Raw genomic sequence first — 23,079 nt, 5'->3', positions numbered from 1 at the left:
GGCCCGCGCCCCGGAAAACGCGCGGTGCCGCGCCGCGCGGCGTCGGGTCGCTGCCACCTTTCACGCTCCTCACCCTCAGACCCTCCTCCTTTCCCGGCCGCCCCCGCCGCCGGCTTCCCTCCCTCCCTCCCTCCCCTTTCCCCGGCGTCTCCTAGCTCCCAGCAACCAGCCGCCCCCGGGCTCTCACGGCCCCGGCCGGAGGCCGCGGGGTCTCCGGGCCGCGCTCAGCCCCTCGCGAGCTGGTGCGTACCCCACACCCTCCCCTCCCTCTCCCGCCGCCCCTCCCCGCCGGGCCCCCTGGGAGCGTCTCTGCGGCTCCGGGGAGGGGACATTTCCTAATCTCAGGCCGGGGTTAAAGTTCTGGTCCTGGTGAGATGCTGGAAGCTGCGGCCAGAGCCGCAACCCGTCCCGGAGGAGTCCTGTCGCCTGTCGCCGTCCCCGCCACCGCCGCTGTCGCCGCCGCCACTGCCGCCTTGCCGGGGCCATGTTCGCTCTGGGCTTGCCCTTCTTGGCGCTCTTGGTGGCCTCGGTCGAGAGCCATCTGGGGGTTCTGGGGCCCAAGAACGTCTCGCAGAAAGACGCGGAGTTTGAGCGCACCTACGTGGATGAGGTCAACAGCGAGCTGGTCAACATCTACACCTTCAACCACACTGTGACCCGAAACCGGGTGAGGGCTGGCCTGGGCCGGGCTGGGGGCTGGTGGTGAGTGGGTGAGCAGACCAGCGCTCTGCCAGTCAGTCAATCCTCTGCTCTTTTAGGGGGCCATGAACGCGGCACCCCACTGGGTTTCGTTTTCCCAGAACCGCAGTGGACTCTTTGACCAGTCCTCCTTGCTTTTGCCATCAGCGTTTCTCTGAGGCTCCCACTGGACAGTTTCTAAAGTTGTCTCCTTCCCATCTTCTCTTTGAGCCCCTCCTTTCCACCAGCTGTGCTCTGAGCAGGGCTGGTCCAGCACCCCAAAGCTGACAGCCCCACACGTCTGGGTGCAGGCAGAAGCAGGCTAGCTAATGGGCTTGGCCCACAAAACCCCAAGGAGGTGAGACAGACTGACTGAAAGGCTCTGCTTGGCCAAGTTATAGCTGAGACTCCCCAGGGAGATGAGTGCAGGACTTCCCACTCTCTGCCTTAGAAAGCCCCCTGGTCTTGTTCAGTCAGAGGTGGTGGAGATAAGACCAACTCCAAGTGGGATGGGAGGAGAGAGAAAGTTTGTCTCCAATGGGGAATCTACCTCACCCTGACTTTCTCTTTCATTTTTTCCCCAACCACGTGTTAAGCATTATTGTAGCTAGATCTAGGAAGTCTAGACCCCGGGCAGAGCTGAGATTTGGAGAACTGTTGGAGCCTGGCTCTGTGGTCTCCTGCCTGGCTCTCTCCATGATTGCATTTACTAAGAAGTGGTAGAGCTGAGAGTGGCAGTGTGATTATTTTTCAGAATGGGGCAGGATCTGCCTTCTGTGGCAGACCAGCAGCTGCCTTTAGTGCCTGTTTTTCTGAAGTTTGATGTCCTCCTGCTTGGAGTCCTTTCTTCCTTCTCCCCCATAACTGGGGTCATCCTGAGAGTTACTTTCTACCCCTCTGGGAAACATTGCCCTCGGGCTCAGTCTCAGCAGCCCAATAACAAGCATTTGCCAGGATCCATTGACTGATTTTCTTGAGCTCCCACTGTACGTTCCTCCATGCACCAAGAGTGAGAGTGTCTGCATTTTACAGAGGGGGAAATCGGGGCTCAGAGGTGTGAAGTGACTTCTCCACAGCCCTGGCCCTTGGTCAGAGCTAAGGATAGAACTTGGCTTTCTTAGCTTTCAACAGTCTCGTTCCCCACCTCCCCACTGGCTCTGGCCCCCAGATTAGTTGTTGAATGGGGACTTCCTGGCTCACAAGGAAGAAAATTAAGGAACACTTCTTGCTCTCCTGTGTCCCCGTGTCCCTGTGCGAGTATATCCCGTGAACATGGATAGGTATGGCGGATCCTGGGTTTGGCCAAAGTCTCCGTTGTGTTTCCTGTTGGGAAGTGAGGCCCTGTGGTTGTGTGGGTCCCATTGTCCTGCACATGTCTGCCAGCCAGGACGGGCCCTCTTCCAAGAGCCTCTCCTCTAACTCAGAACAGATCCCTCCTGGAGACTGGGGCTGCTCTGGCAGAAGGGGCATAGCGAGCTGACCAGCCTGACTGGGGTGGTTGTGGGTGGAGAACAAAGTGGTTGGCATGACGGGCTCATGGTCTCTGGAGCCATGTGTCCCAAGGAACAGAGGTGGAGTCACCGCAGGCTTGACTGAGGGGCGTCTCCATGTCATTCTGCAGACAGAAGGCGTGCGTGTGTCCGTGAATGTCCTGAACAAGCAGAAGGGGGCTCCTTTGCTGTTCGTGGTCCGTCAGAAGGAGGCTGTGGTGTCCTTCCAGGTGCCCCTAATCCTGCGAGGGCTGTGAGTAGGACCTGGGGATCAGGGAGGGGGAGAGCCTCACCTAGGGCCTGATCCAGGGCCTCAGGCCACCCAGGAGCCCCTCTGTTTCTCGTCCCCATTCCCTGAACCAGAGGGCTGCTCAGTGGCCAGGCCAGCCAGCCTAGAGCTTGTCAGCCTAGCTGGGGGAGGAGTAGGTAGACGTTGGAAACCAGAGATGGGGAGTCGGGGCCTTGCTCCTGTGGTGTGGCCTGCTGGCTGGGACAGTAATAATGTCCTGCTTTCTGCTTTGGGCTGTAGGTATCAGCGCAAGTACCTGTACCAGAAGGTGGAGCGGACTCTGTGCCAGCCCCCCACCAAGAATGAGTCCGAGGTCCAGTTCTTCTATGTGGACGTGTCCACCCTGTCACCGGTCAACACCACCTACCAGCTCCGGGTCAGCCGGATGGATGACTTTGTGCTCAGGTCTGCAAGGGCCATCCCAGGGGACCACGGGCCTGGCCTCTTTGCCAGGCTCTGCAAGTGACCGTGATGGGGGGGCTCTTCTCCCTCCAGGACTGGGGAGCAGTTTAGCTTCAATACCACGGCAGCCCAGCCCCAGGTAAGATCTGTCTGGCAGCTGGCCCTCGGGAGAAGCGGGGACATGGGAGCGGGAGTGGTCAGCAGAGTCCCAGGTTGACTGCCCCCTGGCCGTGGAGGGACTGTCTGGAAATAGGAGCTCTGGCCCTGAGGTGGTCAGGGACAGGCCACGTGGATGTGCAGAGGCATGGGGTCTGGCTGCCACCTTTCCTCCTTGCCTCTTGGGACACTATCGTGAGTGCCCAGCTGAGGTTGAGGGGAGTGATATAATTGGGCTGCTTGGGGTCAGGGTTATTCTCCCCCGAGAGCCTCCACTGCCCAACCCTGAGAGGATACACACTGTTCCCTTCTAGAGGGACAGAGAGAGCATCCTTATGAGATGGGGCTCTCCTTGCCCTCCTGTGCCCTCAGTACTTCAAGTATGAGTTCCCGGAGGGAGTGGATTCAGTGATTGTCAAGGTGACCTCCAATAAGGCCTTCCCCTGCTCAGTCATCTCCATCCAGGATGTCCTGGTAGGTTGTCTGCCCTTTTTTGCTCTCCACCAGCGGGGAGCAGGACTGCTAAAGAGGGGGCCCAGGGCCTGGGTTCCTGCCCATTTGCCTCTCCCCTCCTCCTTCTGTAGTGCCCTGTCTATGACCTAGACAACAACGTAGCCTTCATTGGCATGTACCAGACTATGACCAAGAAGGCTGCCATCACGGTGCAGGTAGGAAATGCGCATGACCCTGTAGGAGATGTAGCCAGGGGATGAGCTTTCCAAACCTTTGCGCCTTCACCCCTGCCCCCATTTTTACCCTACTGATAAGACTGAGTCTTGGCCTGCCAGTCTCTGAGATTTGGGGCTCTGCACTTAATGTGAGGGTTGAATCATCATCCCAATCACCTTGTGGGGTAGGAAAGAGCAGAGAACCCTTTCTGGCTGTCGTATCTATTTCATTCACTGTAACGAGAGCTAGGAGGGGGGAAAGGAGGGGCGCCTGGGTGGCTCAGTCGGTTCAGCGTCTGCCTTCAGCTCAGGTCATGATCCCGGGATCCTGGGATCAAGTCCCGCATCGGGCTGTCTGCTCGTCGGGGAGCCTCCTTCTCTCTCCCTCTGCCTGCTGCTCCCCCTGCTTGAGCTCACTCTCTCTCTGTCAAATAAGTAAGTAAGATCTAAAAAAAGAGAGAGAGAGAGAGAGAGATTGAGAAAAGGGTCCCGGCTGCTGCTGAGTGCTGCCCTTGAAAAGGCCGAAACCTGTGCTGGGGGCAGGGGGCTGAAGCCACACACTCACCTGACCACATCGTGTTGCAACTGAGGGGAGCAGCAGGCCCCTCCACTTTTTCTTCTGGCTTATGCGCAGACCGGACGGCGCGCGCCTGGGTCCCCTGCTGGTGGGTCGTGCACACATGTGCTCACCTGGGTGGCACGCGGTCACGGTTTGGGCTCTGGAGCAGACAACCCTGCTGTACCACTTACTGGCCACATAACCCTAAAGCCTAATTAAGGGCAGCGTTAGTGCTTATCTCGTAGGGACCCTAATGCAGGCTAAATAAAATCAAGTGCGTATTTTGTGGATTGATTTTGATGGTGGTTGACGACAATGATGGTTTTGTCATCCCCATCGTCATCCTGCAGCGCAAAGACTTCCCCAGCAATAGCTTTTACGTGGTGGTGGTGGTGAAGACCGAAGACCAGGCCTGCGGGGGCTCTTTGCCTTTCTACCCCTTTGTAGAAGGTACACGGTGTGCCCTGGGCCTCCTGGGGTGGGGAGGGCTTGGTCGCTCCCCAGGAGGTAGAAGAACCTGCGTGGCTGATGGGTAGGTCCGCCGGGATGTGAGGTTTTGGCCCCGGACTCTCCCAGGCCTGGTCCCACAAACTTTAGCCAAGCTCCAGGCAGCTTCTTGTTTGACGTTCTGCTTCCAGATGAACCGGTTGATCAAGGGCACCGCCAGAAAACCCTGTCAGTGGTGGTATCTCGAGCAGTCACATGTGAGTGTGGGTGGCTGAGTGAGGAAGAGGGAGGCTCTTCCTCTCAGAACCGTCGGCGGGGAGGGGGGCGGCCTACACGCAGATGGTGGGTCTGGAAGGGGGAGTGTTCTTGGGAGCCTTCACGATGGGGGTTGCGGAGGTGGGTCCCAGGGTGGTGTGGTACAGAGTCAGACACTAATAATTGAAGTACTGAGTTTCAGTTCTCTCTTCACCCCTTGTGAGCCGTGCAGTCTCACTGAACCTCAGTTTCCCTGTCTCTCTGTCTTGATGGTAATAGATCTGTCCCAGTAGTCTCACCAAATTGTGAGGTTTAGCACAAAATTAGCCGGAAAGTGTTAGGCCCCTTAGTCATGCTCGATAAATATTTACCGAGTGATTGAATGGAGCCCTTTGTAAACTGGAAAATAGAACCTAAAAATAAGGGATTGTAATGGGAGGGGAAAGAAGCTGCCTGTCTTGTAGGAAATCTTTATTCCGCAAATATTTCTTGAGCGCCGTCTTTGTGCCGGGTGTTACGCACTGGCTGGAGTCCTCAGGGAGTTCCTGTCTGAAGAACAGGGGCCCGCTTCTGGGTAGTGTGCTGAAGCTGTGAAGGGCAAAGGACAGTCACTGGGACCATAGGACAGAGAAGCTTTCCTAGAGGACGCAGCCTCTGAGCTGTGTTTGGAAGGAAGCTGTGTTTAAAAAACAGGATGGAGGGGGCGCCTGGGTGGCTCAGTGGGCTCAGGTCATGATCTCAGGGTCCTGGGATCGAGCCCCAGATCAGGCTCCCTGCTCAGCAGGTAGCCTGCTTCCCTCCATCTCTGTGCCTACTTGTGATCTCTTGCTCTCTCTATCAAATAAATAAATAAAACCTTAAAAAGAAAAAGAAAGAAAAGAAAACAGGATGGAGATTGTGAGAAAGAAGGAGAGGAGAAAATTCTAGCTGAGGGAGCAACAGGAGCAGAGACAGGAATCATGTCAGAGTTTGGCCTATTTCGGGGAACTGCCCGTTGCTCACCCTGCCGGGCCCTTGTGTGCCATGACAAGCATCCTTGGAAGGTCTGATGTGCTCATCTTCCTCTCTGCCCCCCGACAACAGCGGAGGCCTATGTTGGTGGTATGCTCTTTTGCCTGGGCATATTTCTCTCCTTCTATCTGCTGACCATCCTCCTGGCCTGTTGGGAGAACTGGAGGTAAAGCAGGGCCACTGGGCATCCCCTTTTTCTGGGGTGGGTCGAGCAGGGGAGCTGGCCTGGCAGGATCTGAGCCAGCCCAGGGCCCCAGCTCCACACCATCTTGGGGCATAGGAAGGCAGGTCCCTTTCAGGGTCAGTGCTCCATGGGCCTCTCCTCTGGAAACCAGCCCCTGCCCTCAACCTTCTACCCAAGCAAGGAAACCCCACATTGCTTCCCAGCCTGGGAGGAACCTTAAGGTCGCAGACAGAGGACAGGGTTATGGGTGGAGAGGGTGGAAGGCAGGCCAGCCCAGGGTAGGAGGGATCCTCATCCTGGCCCCTCTGGTTTGCCTCTGGATTCTGTTCCTGCAGGCAGAGGAAGAAGACGCTTCTGGTGGCCATGGACCGAGCCTGCCCAGAAAGCGGTACCTCCGGAGGCCTGGGCAGGGAGGGCAGAGTTTGCTCTGTGATTTTCTGGATGGTTCCCTTGGGGGCTGGAGGAGGAAAGGCCAGCTGGGGGCTTCTGGGTATTCAGATCGGGAATAACACTCTACAGATGGAAACGGGGCTGGGCTCTTGTGCCCCTGCGACCCTAACATGCCCATCTTAATGGCCGCCACTCAGTTCATTCTCTGGGTCTAGCTACACTGTCTGTCCGCCTCAGGCGATACAGCTCAGAGTCCGGGGGGGGTTATTAACCTTTCATTCTCTCTCTTTTTCTTCCATCCTTCCCTCTCTGTCTGTCCTCCCTCCTGCTTGGGACCTTCTCTCTCAGCTTCTCTCCTTGGTAAGCTCCAGGGGCTGTGGGCAGAGGAGCTGAGGTCCAGAATGGGCGAGGGAGGGGATGCACCAGGGGGTCTCGGCGGGACCCCGGGTAGCCCAGGGCTTGCTGTCCTAGCTGGTCATTTAGACACATCAGTTCGCTGACCGCTGTCTCTGGAGTGAGGACAAAGGATAGCAAAGGCTTCTATGGGGCCATTCGTGGGAGGTTGGGGCAGCCGGTGGGAGTGGGAGGGAGGTGCATTTGTCAGGATAGGTGCTTACTCTTTGCTGCTGCGTGGCCCTCCGTGTCTCTTCTCTGGAGTCTTCCTTCTCTCTTCTTGGCTGTGGGCCCCGCTCTGCTGCCAGAGCTTAGGGGCCCTTGATTTCTCATTGCAGGTCACCCTCGGGTGCTCGCCGACTCCTTCCCTGGCAGCTCCCCTTATGAGGGCTACAACTACGGCTCCTTCGGTACGTGTCAACACCAGAGGTTGTCCTTGCCCACTCACAGCCTGGGCTTCCACCTCCAAGGCAGCAGAGTGGCCGCGGGGCCCCTCCCGACCCCCGCCTCCCCATCCTCTCCCACCGAGACCTCACCATGTCCCATGCCCCATCCCCTGCAGAGAACAGTTCCGGGTCCACAGACGGCCTGGGGGATAGTACGGGCACCGGAGACCTGTCCTACAGCTACCAGGGTGAGTGAGGCAGGCGGGGCCTTGCAGGGCTGGAGCAGGCTGGGTGAAGCGTGGTGACGGGCACCCGCCTCTTCTGCCAGACGCTGGCACCAGGAGAGGGGCTGCTGGCTCCCTGCCCCTCTCCCCTCTCATGCTCTCCTCCTTGGCCCCACGTCCCGGTAACTTTCCCTTTCCTTTGAAGGGCACGACCAGTTCAAGCGGCGCCTCCCCTTTGGCCAGATGCGGCAGCTGTGCATTGCCATGGGTAGATGTGGGGTGGGGGGGCGCTGCTCTGCCAATCTGCTCCTGCCAGGGCCGTTGACCGGGGCCGGTAGGCTCCAGGGCCAGAGAGACGCTTTGTGCATGGCTTCCCCATCTAAAGCCAATAATTGCCCGCTCTTGTGTCTTTTGAGAGAAGCAGGCACTGGCCTCGATGCTGGTGGACTGGCACCCCAACTACCCCTCGGCCAGATGTTCTGGTTTGCTGCCACGTTTGCCAGCACCCTCACTCCCTGGCCTGCTGGGGTAGGGCCTATGGGCAGGGGTATCATGTCCTGGCCTCTGGGGACTTCGCTCCGGCAAGGTAACAGGAGGAAGCTTCTGAAGGCACCAGAAAAGAACAGGAGAAGGTGTCACCCTTGCTGTACCCCAGAGCCCACTGGGTCTCTACCAAGTGGGGGCCAAGGCCGTGTCCTCTCAGAACCCACACAGCTGGGCACCTAATCAGCATGACTTCTGCCGAATTCAGTTCTGTTGCTTATGTCTGGGGCCCAAGGTCTGCTCAGGGTCCTGGCCTGGAAGTCCTATGTCAGTGAGGGGGACAGGGCTGGAGGGGTCCCTCTTTGGTGGCCTCTTCCCAGAACCCACCCTTGTTTCCCTTGAGAACTTAGAAGCACCTGTGATACCTTTGCCCTGGGCCTGAGCCCACCTCCACCCCTGCTCTGAGCCCACAGTTTGCCTCTGCCCATTGCCCAGTAATTGTGACAATTGCCCTAGGTGGGTGGGGACAGACCTTAGGTTCTGTGCCTGTGGGTTAACTGTTCCCTCCTGCCCACCCCAGATCGCTCCCTCGACCCCGTGGGCACTCGGCCTCGCCTGGACTCCATGAGCTCTGTGGAAGAGGATGACTACGACACGTTGACGGACATCGATTCTGACAAGAATGTCATTCGCACCAAGGTCCGATGCCCTGTGGGCTGGCGCTGGCCATGGGTTTCCCAAGGAAAGTAGATTCTGTGTTCAGGCCCCAGCACGTCTCCCTCTGGGGTAACATCTTAGGGGAACAAAGGGAAAGAGCTCAGCTGGGGCAGCATCGATCCCAGGAGAGGCTGACTCCGTTCCCAGCCCTTCCGGACCGACCAGCCAACAGCAGTGGGGTGGCCTTGAGCCGGGCCCTGCAGAATTATGGCCTGTGGGAGGGGCGGGGGGATTCTCTTGTCCTCCTCTAACCCGGGCAAGAGGGGCTTCTCCAGTCTCCCGGGCAGTGGGAAAGCGGGGCTCACTGCAGCTTCTCCCCAGCAATACCTCTACGTGGCCGACCTGGCACGCAAGGACAAGCGCGTCCTTCGGAAGAAGTACCAGATCTACTTCTGGTGAGTGGGTGGAGTGGGCCAGGCTTCCTGTTACTGGTGGGGTGGCGTGGCTGTGTCTCGGGTTCGGCCTCCTCACCGCTGTCCCCCACCCCACAGGAACATTGCCACCATTGCGGTCTTTTATGCACTTCCGGTGGTGCAGCTGGTGATCACCTACCAGACGGTGAGAGGCCGGGCTGGCTCCTCTGGGCCCGTGCGGAGCACCCTTGCCGAGTGTCCCAGCCTGGGGCTCTGGCGTGCGCACAATTCGTAGCTCACAAGACCTGGGTTCAGATCCTGACTCTGCCTCACGGGCTGGGTGACCTGGAGCGCGCTCAGGGAGCTTCAGTGTTCTCATCTGCAAAATGGGGCCGTCCAGTAACGGTGACGGCACCTTCCCCAGCTTGTTGTGGGGTTTACGCAACTAGGATCATAGGACTTTGTAGGCCTTGGTTTCTCTTCCCTTTTCTCTGGCCTGTGAGGCAAGACCCTCTGTCATGGTCATGCCCCATGATCTTGGGCTCCACGTAGTGCGAGGGGCGGGGACTGTGCCAGCCGCTTGTGTGGCACTTTGCCATCCTGCCACGTGGGACTGCGTGGTGTGGCCTAGGCCTGGCTCCCTCTCGCCTGGGCTCCGGGCCAAGTCAGGTGTTTCAGCAGCCCCTCCCACTGCCATGTCCCACTGCAGGTGGTGAATGTCACTGGGAATCAGGACATCTGCTACTACAACTTCCTCTGCGCCCACCCGCTGGGCAACCTCAGGTGGGGGTCCTTGGGAGTGAGCTAGGGATTGGGGGTGGGGGGAGAGGCGGGGAGGGCTCCGCCAATGCCTGCCGCAGGTAGGGCTGAGGCCATGTGCCCCTGTCCCTCCTTCCAGCGCCTTCAACAACATCCTGAGCAACCTGGGGTACATCCTGCTGGGGCTGCTCTTCCTGCTCATCATCCTGCAGCGGGAGATCAACCACAATCGGGCCCTGCTGCGCAACGACCTCTACGCCCTGGTGAGACAGCACCTGCCGCTGAGGCCTCGCCTCCAGGCCCTTTCCAGCAGGCATGGTCTGGCCCACATGCCCCACCACATGCCACACCGTTCCTCTCTCCTGCTGGCCCTCTTTGGGTCCCTCCCTCTGTCCCTCTTTCCCCTTCTCTTATCCCCTCCCCCTTCCTGCCTCACCTTCTCTTTCCCTTCCCTTCTCCCCACAGGAATGTGGGATCCCAAAACACTTCGGCCTGTTCTACGCCATGGGCACAGCGCTGATGATGGAGGGGCTACTTAGTGCCTGCTATCACGTCTGCCCCAACTATACCAACTTCCAGTTTGGTGAGTGGGGCCTCCTGCTTCCCTGGCTACACCTAGAGCAGGGACCTGCCTGAGGTCCTCCACCATCCCCGGGTCCCCAACACTCTGCCCCTGTGGGAGACTCCGGAGCTGGGCTTCCTGTGGGCACACATGTCCTAATTTTATAGAAAAGAGGCAGCTGGGTGCTACCACATTCCTTTGTTGAGTGTTTGCTATGGAAAGGCATGGATAAACGTCGAGACAAGGAACATTCTTGAGCTCTGGTCCCTGATCTTAGGGTGCTCAGGCTAAGTTGTCCTTGCTGTCAGGGGAGGTCAGACTGGATGCCAGCCAGTGGGGCTGCAGTGTGCTGTCCTAGGGACACTGAAGAGACTGGCGTTAGAGCCTGCTGCCCTCCTGCTCTGTGGCCATGGGAAGGCGTTGGGCCTTTCTCTGCCCCCCAGGCTGTCTGGGCTGGGAGTTCACTGCTGAAGTTTGGTGGATGTGTTTGTAGCTCACTCTTCTGTCCCCCAACCCAGACACGTCGTTCATGTACATGATTGCTGGGCTGTGCATGCTGAAGCTCTACCAGAAGCGGCATCCAGACATCAACGCCAGTGCCTACAGTGCCTACGCCTGCCTGGCCATCGTCATCTTCTTCTCCGTGCTGGGCGTGGTGAGGCCCTGGCCCGCGGTACCCACCCTGCACGCACCCCCTATCCCTTCCCTGAGGTGCCTTCCCTGGGCCTGCCCAGAGAGCACCAGCCCTGCTGCTCCGGAGGAAGGGTGGGCTGGGGGAGCGGCTCTCCTTGGCGCCTCCTCAGCCCTGCCCGCGGCGGCCCCCGGCAGGTCTTCGGCAAAGGGAACACAGCATTCTGGGTCGTCTTCTCGGTCATTCACATCATCGCCACCCTGCTCCTCAGCACACAGCTCTACTACATGGGCCGCTGGAAGCTGGGTGAGGGCCTGCCCGGGGCAGGGCGTGGGGGTCGGGGCAGCCGGGCCCCCGGAAGGAGGGGTCGGTGGCCTCGGGGACCCGCACTCACTACCGACTTTGGGTTCTGCCCTCTTGCTGGGGGCCCTGGAAGAATCACAGTGTGAGGAGTTGGATGAGGGTTGGCACAGCCATGCCGTCCGAAGGCCTGGGGTTCTCTCTGCTGGCGCGGGCCGGGGGCCGGGAGAGAGCGGTGCCTGTGCCCGTCAGCACGGTCCCTTCTTGCAGACTCGGGGATCTGCCGCCGCATCCTCCACGTGCTGTACACAGACTGCATCCGGCAGTGCAGCGGGCCCCTCTATGTGGTACCGGCCCCTCCCCAGCCCTCCTCAACCTCTTCTGTCCTCTTCCCTCTGGGGTGGGGGGCGGGGTACCACTGACAGCCCAGGGGAGGGTGGGCACCGGCTGACTTGGGCCTTCTTCCACTTTTCTCCCTGTCTCTCTTCCCCCTCTCAGTCCCCGTGTCTCTGCTTCCCTCCAGGACCGCATGGTGCTGCTGGTTATGGGCAACATTATCAACTGGTCGCTGTGAGTCTGGCCATTGCCTGTGGTAGCCTGGCTGGGCGGACAGCTGGGGACTGGGCCAGCCACTGGCTGCCTTGGGGGCCACGAACAAAGTCTCAGCTTTGGGCATGAGAAACGGGGGCTGAGGAGAGAGATGTTGGCACCTCGGGTTCTAGAATTTCTGTGGGCCTCTGAACCCAGCCTCACGCCATCATAAAATGTGGGGTAGGGGTGAGGGAGAGCCCTTTCCTTGCTCTTGCCCTCCCCGGCCTCACCAGCTCTCCCTCCCTTTGGCAGAGCTGCCTATGGGCTCATCATGCGCCCCAATGATTTCGCCTCCTACTTATTGGCCATTGGCATCTGCAACCTGCTTCTCTACTTCGCCTTCTACATTATCATGAAGGTGAGGGGTGCTGGGCCTCTGCCGCCCGGTGCCCTGCCTCTGTGGGACAGAGCCGGGCCCAGCCTGCTTCCGGTAGCACTGAGAGGGGGAATTTTTCCTTCAGCTCTGCCATGAGGCCTGAGGAGGGGAGAGGCTAATGTCTCCTGCATGTACCCCAGCTGTATCCAGACTTCCCTCCTCCAGGAGTGGCCCTGTGGGTGGAAGAGCCCCGTGGATTGCAGGGGGGGTCTGAGCCGGGGGTCACCAGGTCTGCACAGGCAGGGGCCTCCGACTGCTGGTGTGAGAGGAGCCTCTGCACCAGGAGAGCCCCCGGCCAACGCGCCCCGCCAGCACGGGGCTCTGCGCACGGGCCTAGCTAGGGTGGACATGGGGTGAGAACCCCAGGCTGCTGGCGTGGGACACGTTCACTGTGTAGCTACACAAGGTGAGGGTGCGAATCTAGGAAGGCTTCCCGAAGGATCCATCCTGTGTGCTGAGAAGTGGCACGAAGGCTGGAGTGGGCGGTGGGAATCGGCCGGGCCAGGGTCTGGCCCTCAGGCTGCTCTTCCCTCCCGCAGCTCCGCAGCGGGGAGCGGATCAAGCTCATCCCGCTGCTCTGCATCGTGTGCACCTCCGTGGTGTGGGGCTTCGCGCTCTTCTTCTTCTTCCAGGGACTCAGCACCTGGCAGGTGAGGAGCGACCCGCTGAGAGGGTGGGGCTCGCCCGCAGGCTCGCTGTGAGCCCACCCAGGGCCCCTTCTCTTCACAAACATCGTTTGTGAGCACTAACCGCGCCCCTTCACAGCCACCTTTTCACTTAACCCTCCTGATGGTCAACATGCCAGCATGGGGCTTCCCCCCCAACCCCCGTTTTACCTAGGAGCCCGCTGAGGTTCAGAGAGGCCAAGGGACCTGCCCAAGGTCACACAGCCAATGAGTGGCTCAGCTGGGTTTTGAAGCCACAAGTGCCAGGCTCTCCCCTCTGGCCTTGCAGGCACCTGCCATGAATCAGGTTTCGATTCTGTGGTCAGAACCAAGTCTGGCTGGGTCTCTGCCTTTGAAGTACTTAGAATCTAGTTCAGAACAGAGAGACCATCGGTTCCTGGACTGCTCTTTGCAATATGATACACAAGCTGAAGCGGATAGGCAAGGACGGGAGGGAATGGACACGAAAACAGAGGACAGAGTTAGGAGGTCCAGGAAAGCTTCCTTGCAGAGGCAGACCTCGCTCATGGACTTCACAAGGCCTTGGGTGATGAGAAAGGGCCCTGTGGCCCAGCGATGCTGTGATCAGACTCATGACAAGAGGCAGAACTAGACGAGGCAGATTTGGGGTCAGAGAAAGCATGAATTTGGGGGCTGAGTGAAAACTGAAGTCCTGAGGGCAGGATGGTTGTCGTCTCAATGGCCTCAGCATGTGGCACGGACGGCTGCTAGTCGCAGTGATGTCCTGTCAGGGTTAGTTGGATAGGGTTATGGCAAGCAGGGAGGACCCAGAGTGCTGCAGGTCGGGGCCCACAGTCCTGGCTCCTGTCCTGGGCAGGGCGGGGGACGGTGTGGCCTGCCGGTAAGGCTCTGGAGAACAAGTGAGCCCGGAGTTGCTGATGAGAGCAGGGGCAGAGGCCAAGGCCGGGACCCGAGGCGGGAGGCTTTCAAGGTCTTCTAGCGTCTCCAGGTAACTCAACCTGCTGCTCGTAGATAAGGCAGGAGACTAGGAGGGAGGAGAGTCTAAGTGAAAGGAAAGGGTAGAAGCCAGCATCCTCCGGGAGAAATCTGTCACAAAAAGCCCATTCTTAGCTGTGGGAGACGAGGGCAAGGGTGAGTTGGGAGGATGGTGCACTCGCGCCTGGCACGGGCCGCAGCTTGGCCACGGGGAGCCACAGGCGGGTCTGGTCCGGCCTGGGTGGGTGCGCCCCAGGCAGCTCTCCCTGTTCCTCCCCAGAAAACGCCCGCCGAGTCCCGGGAGCACAACCGCGACTGCATCCTCCTGGACTTCTTTGACGACCACGACATCTGGCACTTCCTCTCCTCCATTGCCATGTTTGGGTCATTCCTGGTCTGTGAGGCTGTCCTGCCCCAGCACGGGGGTGGAGTAGAGCCAAGGTTGCCCCGTGGCCTGTGCCTGACTCACCGTCCTCCCCCACAGGTGTTGCTGACGCTGGACGACGACCTTGACACCGTGCAGCGGGACAAGATTTACGTCTTCTAGTGGGAGCCAGGCCCCTTGCTTTACTCACGGAGGGGGGCCCCCGAGCTCCTCTGCCTCACTGCCTAGAGCCTCTGTAGCTCTGGGGGTGTAAGTCCTCACCCTGTGGCCCAGCGCGGGTGGTGGTGGGCCCACAAGGTCTGGCCCAAACTTGGCCTGGGATGGTCGTTGGGGGGAGCTGTGAGCCTTGCAGCTATCCTCTGCTGGGGAGGAGGCCTGCTCCCCTAACACCCCAGATGTTGGCCAATGGCTGCTGCTTCAGTGTTGAGGGCCTCTGATGGGCCCTGTCCGTTGGCTCTCCGTTTGTTCCTCTTCAGGAGGAAGGAGAGAGTGTTGTTGCCCTGCCCGTCTCATGCCTTGCATTCTGCCCGTCCTTCCCCTCCTCAGGAGCCTGCGACCCCAAGCCCTTTCTTCTTCCCGAGCTCCAGTCCAGGGCCTGGTTGGGCCTGATTCTCTGTCCTGCACCAGGGCCTCACTGCTTTTTGGGGCCGTCCCCAAATGCCATCACTGCCCGCTCCAGTCGGGAGGAATGGGGGTGTAGGATTTTGGAGGCTGGCCAGCTGGTGCCAGGCTTTCGGTGCTAAGGCCTAAGAGGGGCTGCAGGCAGTGCTGCCTCCTCCCTCTGACCTGTGCTTGGGACTGGCTCTGTAGTAGTAAGGATCAGTCCATGTGTGAGAGTCGCTTTGATCTGAGGGGTTGGATTCAGAGGTCAACTTCCTATCCCATCAGCCCCCAGACTGACGTTGGCACCAGGATTGGAGGGAGAGATCAGTTCCCCCCTTCCCTTCCTTTTTCTTTCCAGCCCTCCGTCCTGCCAAGCCCCATTTGGGGCCTTTCAGTGCCATTGATGCTGCCCAAGAATGTCCAGGAGCAAAGGAGGGGGATACAAGGCGCCCAGCTCCTCCTGCCTCCTCACAGCCATGGGAGCCCCCGTGCCTATCTTAGAAGGAGGCTCAGGAAGGGACACCATGTTCCCCTTGGTGTCCCCGGTCCAGCCTCACTCTGGGACCCAGGCTGGCTTCCATGTTTCCGTCCTGTCTTCGGCCCAGTTTTGTGTTAGTCACACACACACATATGTGTAGGAGTTTACACTGAGTTGCCCCAGCTCTGGGCCCCTGGCTGCTGTGGTCCTTCAATCCCCATCACCCTACCTGGTCCATTCCAGATGCCAAGGCTGGGGGAGGTCAGGTCGGGCCTCTGCCTTGGGGATGGGAGTGTGTTTTATTTTGCCCAACTTGTTTTTATGGCTCTCCCTGGGACTGGGGAGAGGAGGTGGATCTGGATCTTTTTTCAGAACCCCATTCAATGTCTGTTTCCATGCTACGGTTGCGTTTCTGTTTTCTATGAACGAGTCTGCATTCAATTAAAGAAACAACCAGACGTGCTTCTCAGGCCCCTGTTTGCTCCCCCTTTCCAAGTGGAGGTGTTGGAGGGAGGGTGGGACAGAGGCCTTCCGTTTCCCAGCTCTTCTGGTCTGCCGTTCTCTTTTCAAGAAAGTAGAGTCCCCCTTGTTTTCCCCATGTGTCCTTGAGTCCCCCATGTCTCTTCTCTCCTTTGAGCAACTGCGTCGGTTCAGAAAACATGTACCAGGGGCCTGCACCGTGCCAGGCACTGTGCTGGGCAGAGAGGATAGTGGAGTGAAGAAGTCTTAGCGGTGCCGTCTCACCACTGAGATCTGCCGCTCTCCCCCACCCCCGCTGCCTTACCTGGCAAATGGCAGCAGCCTCTGCCCGCCTGGCGCTTCGCCTGCAAGGCAGGCCAGCTTCCCTTCTGGCCTGAGCCTCTCCCAGCCTGGCATGCTGTGGGTGCAGCTAGTGCTCCGTGACTGTGACTTTAACGGACAGGAGAACGCAGAATGAGGCGGGGCTGGTTCTCCAAGGAACACAAGGTGGTGATTGTATGATGGGTAAGTGTGCGTGTGGATGGCAGGCAGGCTCCCAGAAGAGGGAATTTGGAAACAACCCTAGAAAGTTGATTTAGGTTCCAAACAGGCCTAGGAGGCCAAGATTTGGGGGGCCAGGAAGCTGGTGAATTCAGACCTAACCAGAGGTCCGAGGTCCGCCTCCCTCTAGCTGATCCCCTCCCTGCTCTTCCCAGAAATCGCCACTGGGGGGCACTCCAGCTCTGTCCCTGGGCTCTGGCGTTAGGAGGCTGGCTGTGGTGGGCGTCCCCTCCACCGCCCACTGCCCTGTGCCAAGCCCCGCTGCGCCTCTCCTGGAGGGTGTCCAGGGTGTGGCGGAGAGTGTTAGCTCCTCCCTGTCAGGCCGCCGTAGGGAGAGGGGTGGGGTGGTCTCACAGCGGGCAGCCCAAGAGACCCCACTGGCAGTCTCTCACCTTCTTCAGGTACCCCTTCCCCAGACCCCTGAGACCAGCTCTAAGCCACGGTATGAGTGGGTCTGCTTCCAGGAGTGGTGGAGTCCAGTCTGTTCTCTAGGGTCGGGAGGAAGGGAAGGATAGCAGCCTCGGAGTCTCCCACCCAGCGCTGGTGTCTCAGCCCTGCCAGGCCTTAGAAACCCTCTGGCTAGGGGCCAGGGTTGACTGAGCTGCCGCTGAGCCCTCAGATTCCGCCCCCAGCGAAAGCAGGGGACTCCAGACCCACCGCAACGGGACGCTTTCAACTTGAGCAGGGTGGGACAGCTGAAGGAGGGGGTCTGCTAGCCTCTCCCCTCCCACACGGGGGCCAGCAGGGACACCCAGCTTCTGCCACTCCGTGACATCCCCACCCACGTGGCCTTGAGTAAGATATTCATCTGAAAATGAGGTTAGTAATTACGCTCCCACAATATAGCCCTGAGGATTAAATGAGAACATTTGCAAAGCATTTCCCTGGCATGTTGTAGGTTCTCAGTAAAGTTTAGTTCCTATCTCCAACTGGAGCGAAACCCCCAGGACAGGGTGGTTGGTTAGTCCGATCCCCCCAGCTCTTTCCCGCTCTATCTGGCCAGACCCTCTTGAATTCCCCCGTGGCCTCAAACTCAGGGGCAGGGAGCAGTGAGGAAGGAGCAGCGCTAAGTCCAGAGAGCAGGGGAGGCCTTCATGGTCCTGCCCATAAAAGGCCTTTCCCGGCGGCTTCCCGGCCGGCAGCTCAGCTCCGCCCCGCCCGCTCCATCTCCAAAGCATGCAGAGAATGTCTCGGGCAGCCCCCGGCAGACTGCTCCAACTTGGTGTCTTTCCCCAAATATGGAGCCTGTGTGGAGTCACTGGGGGGGCCGGGGGTGGGGAACAGGCTGGGTTCTTCTAGCAGGGAGGGGGCCGAGGGGTGAGCCAGCGGGGGAGGCTGACATCACCCCGGCAGCAGCCCTTTAAACCCCCCACTCAGCCAGCGCCCCATCCTGTCTGTCCAAGTTCAGACACCGAGTGCTCCTTCCCTCCTGCGAGCCCGAGGAACCCCTGTAAGTGCATGTATCCCTGGGTTGGAAGGCAGACAGGCTAGGGCTTGACGGTAGCAGTAGGGGTCCTGGGGACAGGGCCTTCGGGGGTCCTGGTCTCCAGCTTCCTGGGTGGAGAAGGCCACCCTCTCTGTTAGTGTGCATTCCTGATCTCCAGGTGAGGAGGTGGTCCTATTTGATGGCGGGGATGAGCCTGCCAGATCCCATCTTGCTCAGACTGGGGAGCCCGGGGCAGGTGGAAATGTTGAGGATGACTTGGCTGATGCAGAGGGACTGATGGAAAAGACCCTGATGCCTGGGGTGCGGCAGGGGGGCTCCAGTGTTCAGCCCTCGTCATGCCCATGGGGTGTGTGATGGGCTCGAGGTGTTGGGTTAGACACAAGGCTGTGTTTGGTGTCCATCCAGGAGGCTGTGCAAGGGGGTGGGAAGCTGGGCAAGTTCTCCAGTGCTGGAGAGCAAGGGCCCGTGGGTGGGTACCCAGGGCCTGAGCAGCAAAGGAGAAGCTCCGGGGAGCCACTGAGGCAGCGGGGAGGGCCGCAGGCAGGTGGGCAAGGGCACAAGAGGGGCTTTTCTGGACACATGGCTCCTTCCATCCTGTGAAAATGGGAGGTGGCCCCGCCGCAGGCTGAGGGGTAAGGGATGGGTCCTGAGGGAGTTTTGCAGTGTTGGCCTGGGTGGGCCTGAGACCCTGGGCCCTTCCCAAAGGATCTGGCTGCTTCCCCTCAGTGGTTGCTATCCAAAGGGTAGCAGTGAATAGGGCCGCACTTCTCTCCTGCCAGAACTGAGATAATCCCGACCTCTGGCCGTGTCAGAGAGCACCAGAGGCTTGCTCCTGTCTTCCGAGAGAGCGGGGGCCCGGCGGTCCTGCAGAGACCCCTGGTTCTGCTAGTAGTTGTGGGTTCCTGCTGGTGGCACTACACGCTGTCCCTTTATAGCTGGATTTTATTCTTTCTCTGGGTGACGGCGGAAGCTGACAAGAGCCACAGGACAGGGGCTGTCCTGCCTGTCCTATCCCAGGAAGCTTTATCAAGAAAGGCTCCTGGGTGATTTGGCTGGCAACCCTCTCCCTCTCCCTCTCCACCTCCCAGCAGCACATCTAGGTGGGACTGGTTGGAGGACTTGGTTGGAGGACTGAGAGGGATTTCTTGGAACTCTCCACTTTCAGACTCTTCACCAGAAGGGAGAAAGGTGGGGTGGGTGGGGTGCCTTTCATCCCCCTCCCTGTTCTGATCAAAATCCAAATACTGTCTCTAGATCTGTGGGCTGCAACTTTGCGTCCTTGTCACAGTGGGCCTCGATACCACTGTCTACTCTGAATCTCCTAGACTGGAAGCTGCTGGGGGTGGGGGGCACTCTGCCTTGGCCTGTTCTTCACAGGTCCAGCCCACTGTCTGGGAGGGAGGGCAGATGGGAGGCCAGGTCGGTTGGAGAGTGTGTGGGCGGGCAGGCTTGTGGAAGGTGGTGGGTGCCTGGACCACAGGGATGCATGTTGCCTGCCTGGGCTGGTGGGGTGAAGGCTGAGCCGGGGCCGGGATGAAGGGTGGGCCCAAGGTACCTGGTCCCAACTGACTCATGGGTTTTGACCACTAGTCTTTGCCCCCCAGTGGTTGGGAAGCAGGGAAGCAGGTGTGAGACACACACACCGCAGGCGGGGAAGGAAGGGACTGGGCCGTTTATAGGGAAACAGAGCAGAGACTGCTTTGGGATTCTCTGGGTGTCAGCTGGCAGGGGAGAGGGTGGTGGTGCTCAGAGGTGGCCCAGCCCTCTGGGGCTTTACACATCCTGAGAGAAGGGAGAGTTTAGATGAGTCCATCTCAGAGTTCTTTGTCTCCACCTTTGCTGTCCCCTCAGGGGATGACTTGGAAAAGGAGTGAAGGGCAGCGTGGGAAGAACAGTTTTTGTCCCTGGGTCAGGGGCGGGCTCTCCCAGGTCATCACCTGGAGGCGACTTAACAAGACAGTGGCTCGGTGAAGGCAGAACCCTCTGAGAGAGATCCCCGCCTCCCCCAGGCACAGACAGGGAGTTTGAACACCGGAAAGTTGTCAGCTGGAGGGGAAGAAGGGTAGGGCAGCTGACCGGGGAGCATGGCCAGCGAGGACTTTCACTCGGCTGTCCATGGTGGCGGGAAGTGGGGAGAAGGTCTGACTTTGGCCAGAGAGGGAGTCAGGGTAGCGTGCTGACTACCCGCTTCCTCCCAACCTCCGACTTGTCTGAGGCCAGGCGATGGGTCTGGCCTCATTTGTACCTTTCTCGGAGGGAGGGCTCTCCCAGGGAGCTCTGAGCACCACCCCTGGGTGACCCCTGCAGCCAGGTCGGGTTCCTTGGACCAGCCACCTTGCAGGCCCTGCTCCTGCAGACTTTCCCCCACACTACGAGGCTCCGCCGAGCAGGGCCAGCCCCAGGCCTCAGGGCGGCAGCTGGCGGCTGGTCTACACAGGGAGGGGCTCCCTGTGTTCTGGCTGGCAGATTCTTGGCTCTGGGGGTTCTCTGGAGGGCTCTGGCTCCTCAGTTGGCTCAGCAAGAGGGTGGCGGGAGCCCGGGGCACAAGGGGAAGTCCGTGGGTCTGTCAGTTTTCTCTCTCTCTCTCTCTCCTGGGCCACCTGAGGAAGTGCGGCTTCTTGGCCAAAGGCTCGTGGGTTCTGCTGGCTTCCTAGGCCTTGCCAGGGGTGGGTAAGCTGGAGCCTCTTCGGCAGCTGCAGGCCGGAGGCCAAGCTGAGCTGGCAAAGAGCAGGTGTTCTGCGGTTCCAGCTTTGGGGCTAGAGGCTAAAGAGGAGGGAGAAGGTAACTGTAACTTCAGGCGGAACCAGCAACCCCCCTCACGCCTACCTGGACAAGGAAACCTGCTGGTCTCTTTTGGTGCCAGGGGAGGGGGTGGTGTGGCCTCCTCTGTGGCCTCCAGTGCCTCTGTGGCCAGTCTTGGCAAAGAAAGAAGGCTCTAGAACAGCGGTTGTCAAATTCTGGCCCGTATGCCAAATGCAGCCCTGCTGTTTGTCAAGTTTTATTGGCTCAAAGCCATGCTCCCTTGTTTACGTATTGTCTGAGGCTGTTTTCACGCGGCAGCGGCAGAGACCATACGTGCTGCACAGCCTAAGATGCCTGCCGCTGTCTGGTTGTCACGAAGTCAGTTTACTATCCTTGCTCCGGACTTCCAAAGATCTGGTGTCCTGTTTCTCTGGTCCCTAAGTTCAGAGAGGCTCGCTGGATGGAGGGGATGATGGGCAGTGCCATGAAAACAAAATGAGGAAACCAGGGGAGGTAAATCAATGTCTAGGACGGATGGGCACTGCCCCCTCCATCCCCCTGGATCTCCAAGGCCTGCTTAGCACAAGTGAGAGCTGAGCTGTTCTCTGACCCTCTGACCTCCCTTCTCTGGCCGCGCTGCTTTAGCTCTCTCACAACATGGCCAACAAGGGTCCTTCCTATGGCATGAGCCGCGAAGTACAATCCAAAATCGAGAAGAAGTACGATGAGGAGCTGGAGGAGAGGCTGGTGGAGTGGATCATAGTGCAGTGCGGCCCCGATGTGGGGCGCCCGGACCGCGGGCGCCTGGGCTTCCAGGTCTGGCTGAAGAACGGCGTGGTGAGTGGCACCCCGGAAAGGGGGCCTGGGGCATTCGCCATCCTGCTGGGCTTACGGGGCAGGCACCTGAGCTGAGTGCCAAGCTGCGTTCTGTGCCTGGCAGATTCTGAGCAAGCTGGTGAACAGCCTGTATCCCGACGGCTCCAAGCCAGTGAAGGTGCCCGACAACCCTCCTTCCATGGTCTTCAAGCAGATGGAGCAGGTGGCTCAGTTCCTGAAGGCGGCGGAGGACTACGGGGTCACCAAGACTGACATGTTCCAGACTGTTGACCTCTTTGAAGGTTCGAAGAGAAGAGGGGTGGAGGCGGCAGGTGGGGGACAGGAAGCTGAGGCAGAGGGGACAAGGCGTGGTCCAAGCATGCCACCACACGTCTGCAGAGTGGGAATGGGACGTGCAGAGAGAGTGCCAGCCACACTCGAGGGCATCGTAGGATCTGCTGCAGTCTCCTCATTCCCCCGGGTTGACCTGTTTTGGGGGGGGGGGGGGGGGTCAGGCCCTGCTGTGGAGTCCTGTGGACGTGGACCTGAAGTTCACCCCCGCCTTCCTTTCTTTATTCTCGCAGGCAAAGACTTGGCGGCAGTACAGAGGACCCTGATGGCCCTGGGCAGCTTGGCGGTGACCAAGAATGATGGGCACTACCGTGGAGACCCCAACTGGTTCATGAAGTACGTGGCCACTGGGGTTCTTTGTGCGCTAAGCAAGTATCTCTGTGTGAGATGGGAGGTGGCCTGGGCTAACCTGGGGCAGCAGATAGCTGGGAAGGTACAAAGTGAAGGTCTAGGCTAAGGGGAAGATGGGTCCCTGTTGCTTGCCAGTGTCCATGGCCCGTGGGACATGCAAGGTGAAGGAAACAAGAGAAGTGAGATGGGGGACGTGGGATGAGGCTAGGATTGACAGAGGAAACAGAACTCCGGTGGAGAATGTGCAGTCCTGGTTGAGTCTCTATCCTGGTTTTCCCACTTCTAGGAAAGCCCAGGAGCATAAGAGGGAATTCACAGAGAGCCAACTGCAGGAGGGCAAGCATGTCATTGGCCTACAGATGGGTAGCAACAGAGGGGCCTCCCAGGCTGGCATGACGGGCTACGGACGACCTCGGCAGATCATCAGTTAGAGGGAGTGGGCCAGCCCCCAGCCCTGCCCTTCCCCAGCTCGCCGGCTGCAGCCATCCTGCCTAGCCTGCTCACCCACACCGTGTAGTTCCTTCAGCCCCGGCCAAGCTTTGAGGCTCCGTCACTGAGCAAAGGTGACCACACTTGGGCAGCTCTCCCCCACCCCTCAGCCTCAGCCCAACTTCTTATCCCAAAGCACAGCTCCCCTAACCCTCCTCCCAGCTCCCCTACCATCTCCCACCATCTCTCGCCACCCTGGGCCGGGCAATGGAGGGGGGACATGGGCTGGGGGCGGCTGGTAGGGGCAAGTCCACCATCCTCCTTGGCCGCAGATTCCCGTTGAAGGAAACCCAGCCCAAACTCCCGTTTTTTTTTTTTGTTTGTTTGTTTTTGTTTTTTGCTGGAATATTTTGGAGGTTGAAATTCAAAATAGAAACAAATATATACATCAATCTTTTCTCAGGCCTGGCTGGCAGAGTTTGATTTGCCCTAGTTACTTCTGGTTCCAAGAGCTGTGAGCAGGCAAGAGGC

General features: G+C 59.3%; 2 protein-coding genes across 5 annotated transcripts; both read left to right on the top strand.

Annotated features, from left to right (window-relative positions):
• The first annotated feature begins 262 nt into the window (after positions 1-262).
• Positions 263-15,850, top strand: LOC111153691 (SID1 transmembrane family member 2). 4 transcript variants are annotated; one of them, XM_022512841.1, is made up of 27 exons: positions 263-667; positions 2,300-2,421; positions 2,698-2,862; positions 2,953-2,998; positions 3,388-3,489; positions 3,600-3,683; positions 4,593-4,692; positions 4,881-4,946; positions 6,028-6,121; positions 6,475-6,527; positions 7,261-7,332; positions 7,485-7,556; positions 7,738-7,800; positions 8,596-8,714; positions 9,054-9,127; positions 9,224-9,290; positions 9,795-9,868; positions 9,984-10,107; positions 10,310-10,427; positions 10,925-11,061; positions 11,235-11,343; positions 11,608-11,684; positions 11,861-11,907; positions 12,181-12,286; positions 12,844-12,954; positions 14,207-14,320; positions 14,411-15,850. In XM_022512841.1, the coding sequence occupies exons 1-27, from the start codon at positions 485-487 to the stop codon at positions 14,471-14,473; spliced, it is 2,562 nt and encodes an 853-aa protein (XP_022368549.1). In that variant the 5' UTR covers positions 263-484; the 3' UTR covers positions 14,474-15,850. The 4 variants fall into 4 exon arrangements, with proteins under 4 accessions (XP_022368549.1, XP_022368550.1, XP_022368551.1 ...); XM_022512842.1 differs by lacking the exon at positions 7,738-7,800 and adding an exon at positions 6,878-6,889; XM_022512843.1 differs by lacking the exon at positions 7,738-7,800.
• A 1,914-nt stretch (positions 15,851-17,764) lies between these two features.
• On the top strand, positions 17,765-23,005 carry LOC111153912 (transgelin). The gene is made up of 5 exons (XM_022513222.1): positions 17,765-17,862; positions 21,247-21,438; positions 21,542-21,719; positions 22,002-22,104; positions 22,406-23,005. The coding sequence occupies exons 2-5, from the start codon at positions 21,259-21,261 to the stop codon at positions 22,548-22,550; spliced, it is 606 nt and encodes a 201-aa protein (XP_022368930.1). The 5' UTR covers positions 17,765-17,862; positions 21,247-21,258; the 3' UTR covers positions 22,551-23,005.
• Positions 23,006-23,079: the final 74 nt, after the last annotated feature.

The sequence above is a fragment of the Enhydra lutris genome, unplaced genomic scaffold (genome assembly GCF_002288905.1).
Source record: "Enhydra lutris kenyoni isolate GAN:26980312 unplaced genomic scaffold, ASM228890v2 scaffoldscaffold34, whole genome shotgun sequence".
NCBI classification, from domain to species: domain Eukaryota; kingdom Metazoa; phylum Chordata; class Mammalia; order Carnivora; family Mustelidae; genus Enhydra; species Enhydra lutris.
The sequence above is the reverse complement of the archived record's forward strand: the minus strand, read 5'-3'. Positions and strand labels throughout refer to the sequence as shown.

Coding starts and splice junctions, on each gene's coding strand:
- LOC111153691 (XM_022512841.1), top strand. CDS start 485: ATGTTCGCTCTGGGCTTGCCCTTCTTGGCGCTCTTGGTGGCCTCGGTC. Junction 668..2,299: donor ACACTGTGACCCGAAACCGG/GTGAGGGCTGGC, acceptor GTCATTCTGCAG/ACAGAAGGCGTGCGTGTGTC. Junction 4,947..6,027: donor GGTATCTCGAGCAGTCACAT/GTGAGTGTGGGT, acceptor CCCCGACAACAG/CGGAGGCCTATGTTGGTGGT.
- LOC111153912 (XM_022513222.1), top strand. CDS start 21,259: ATGGCCAACAAGGGTCCTTCCTATGGCATGAGCCGCGAAGTACAATCC. Junction 21,439..21,541: donor TCTGGCTGAAGAACGGCGTG/GTGAGTGGCACC, acceptor TGTGCCTGGCAG/ATTCTGAGCAAGCTGGTGAA. Junction 22,105..22,405: donor GACCCCAACTGGTTCATGAA/GTACGTGGCCAC, acceptor TCCCACTTCTAG/GAAAGCCCAGGAGCATAAGA.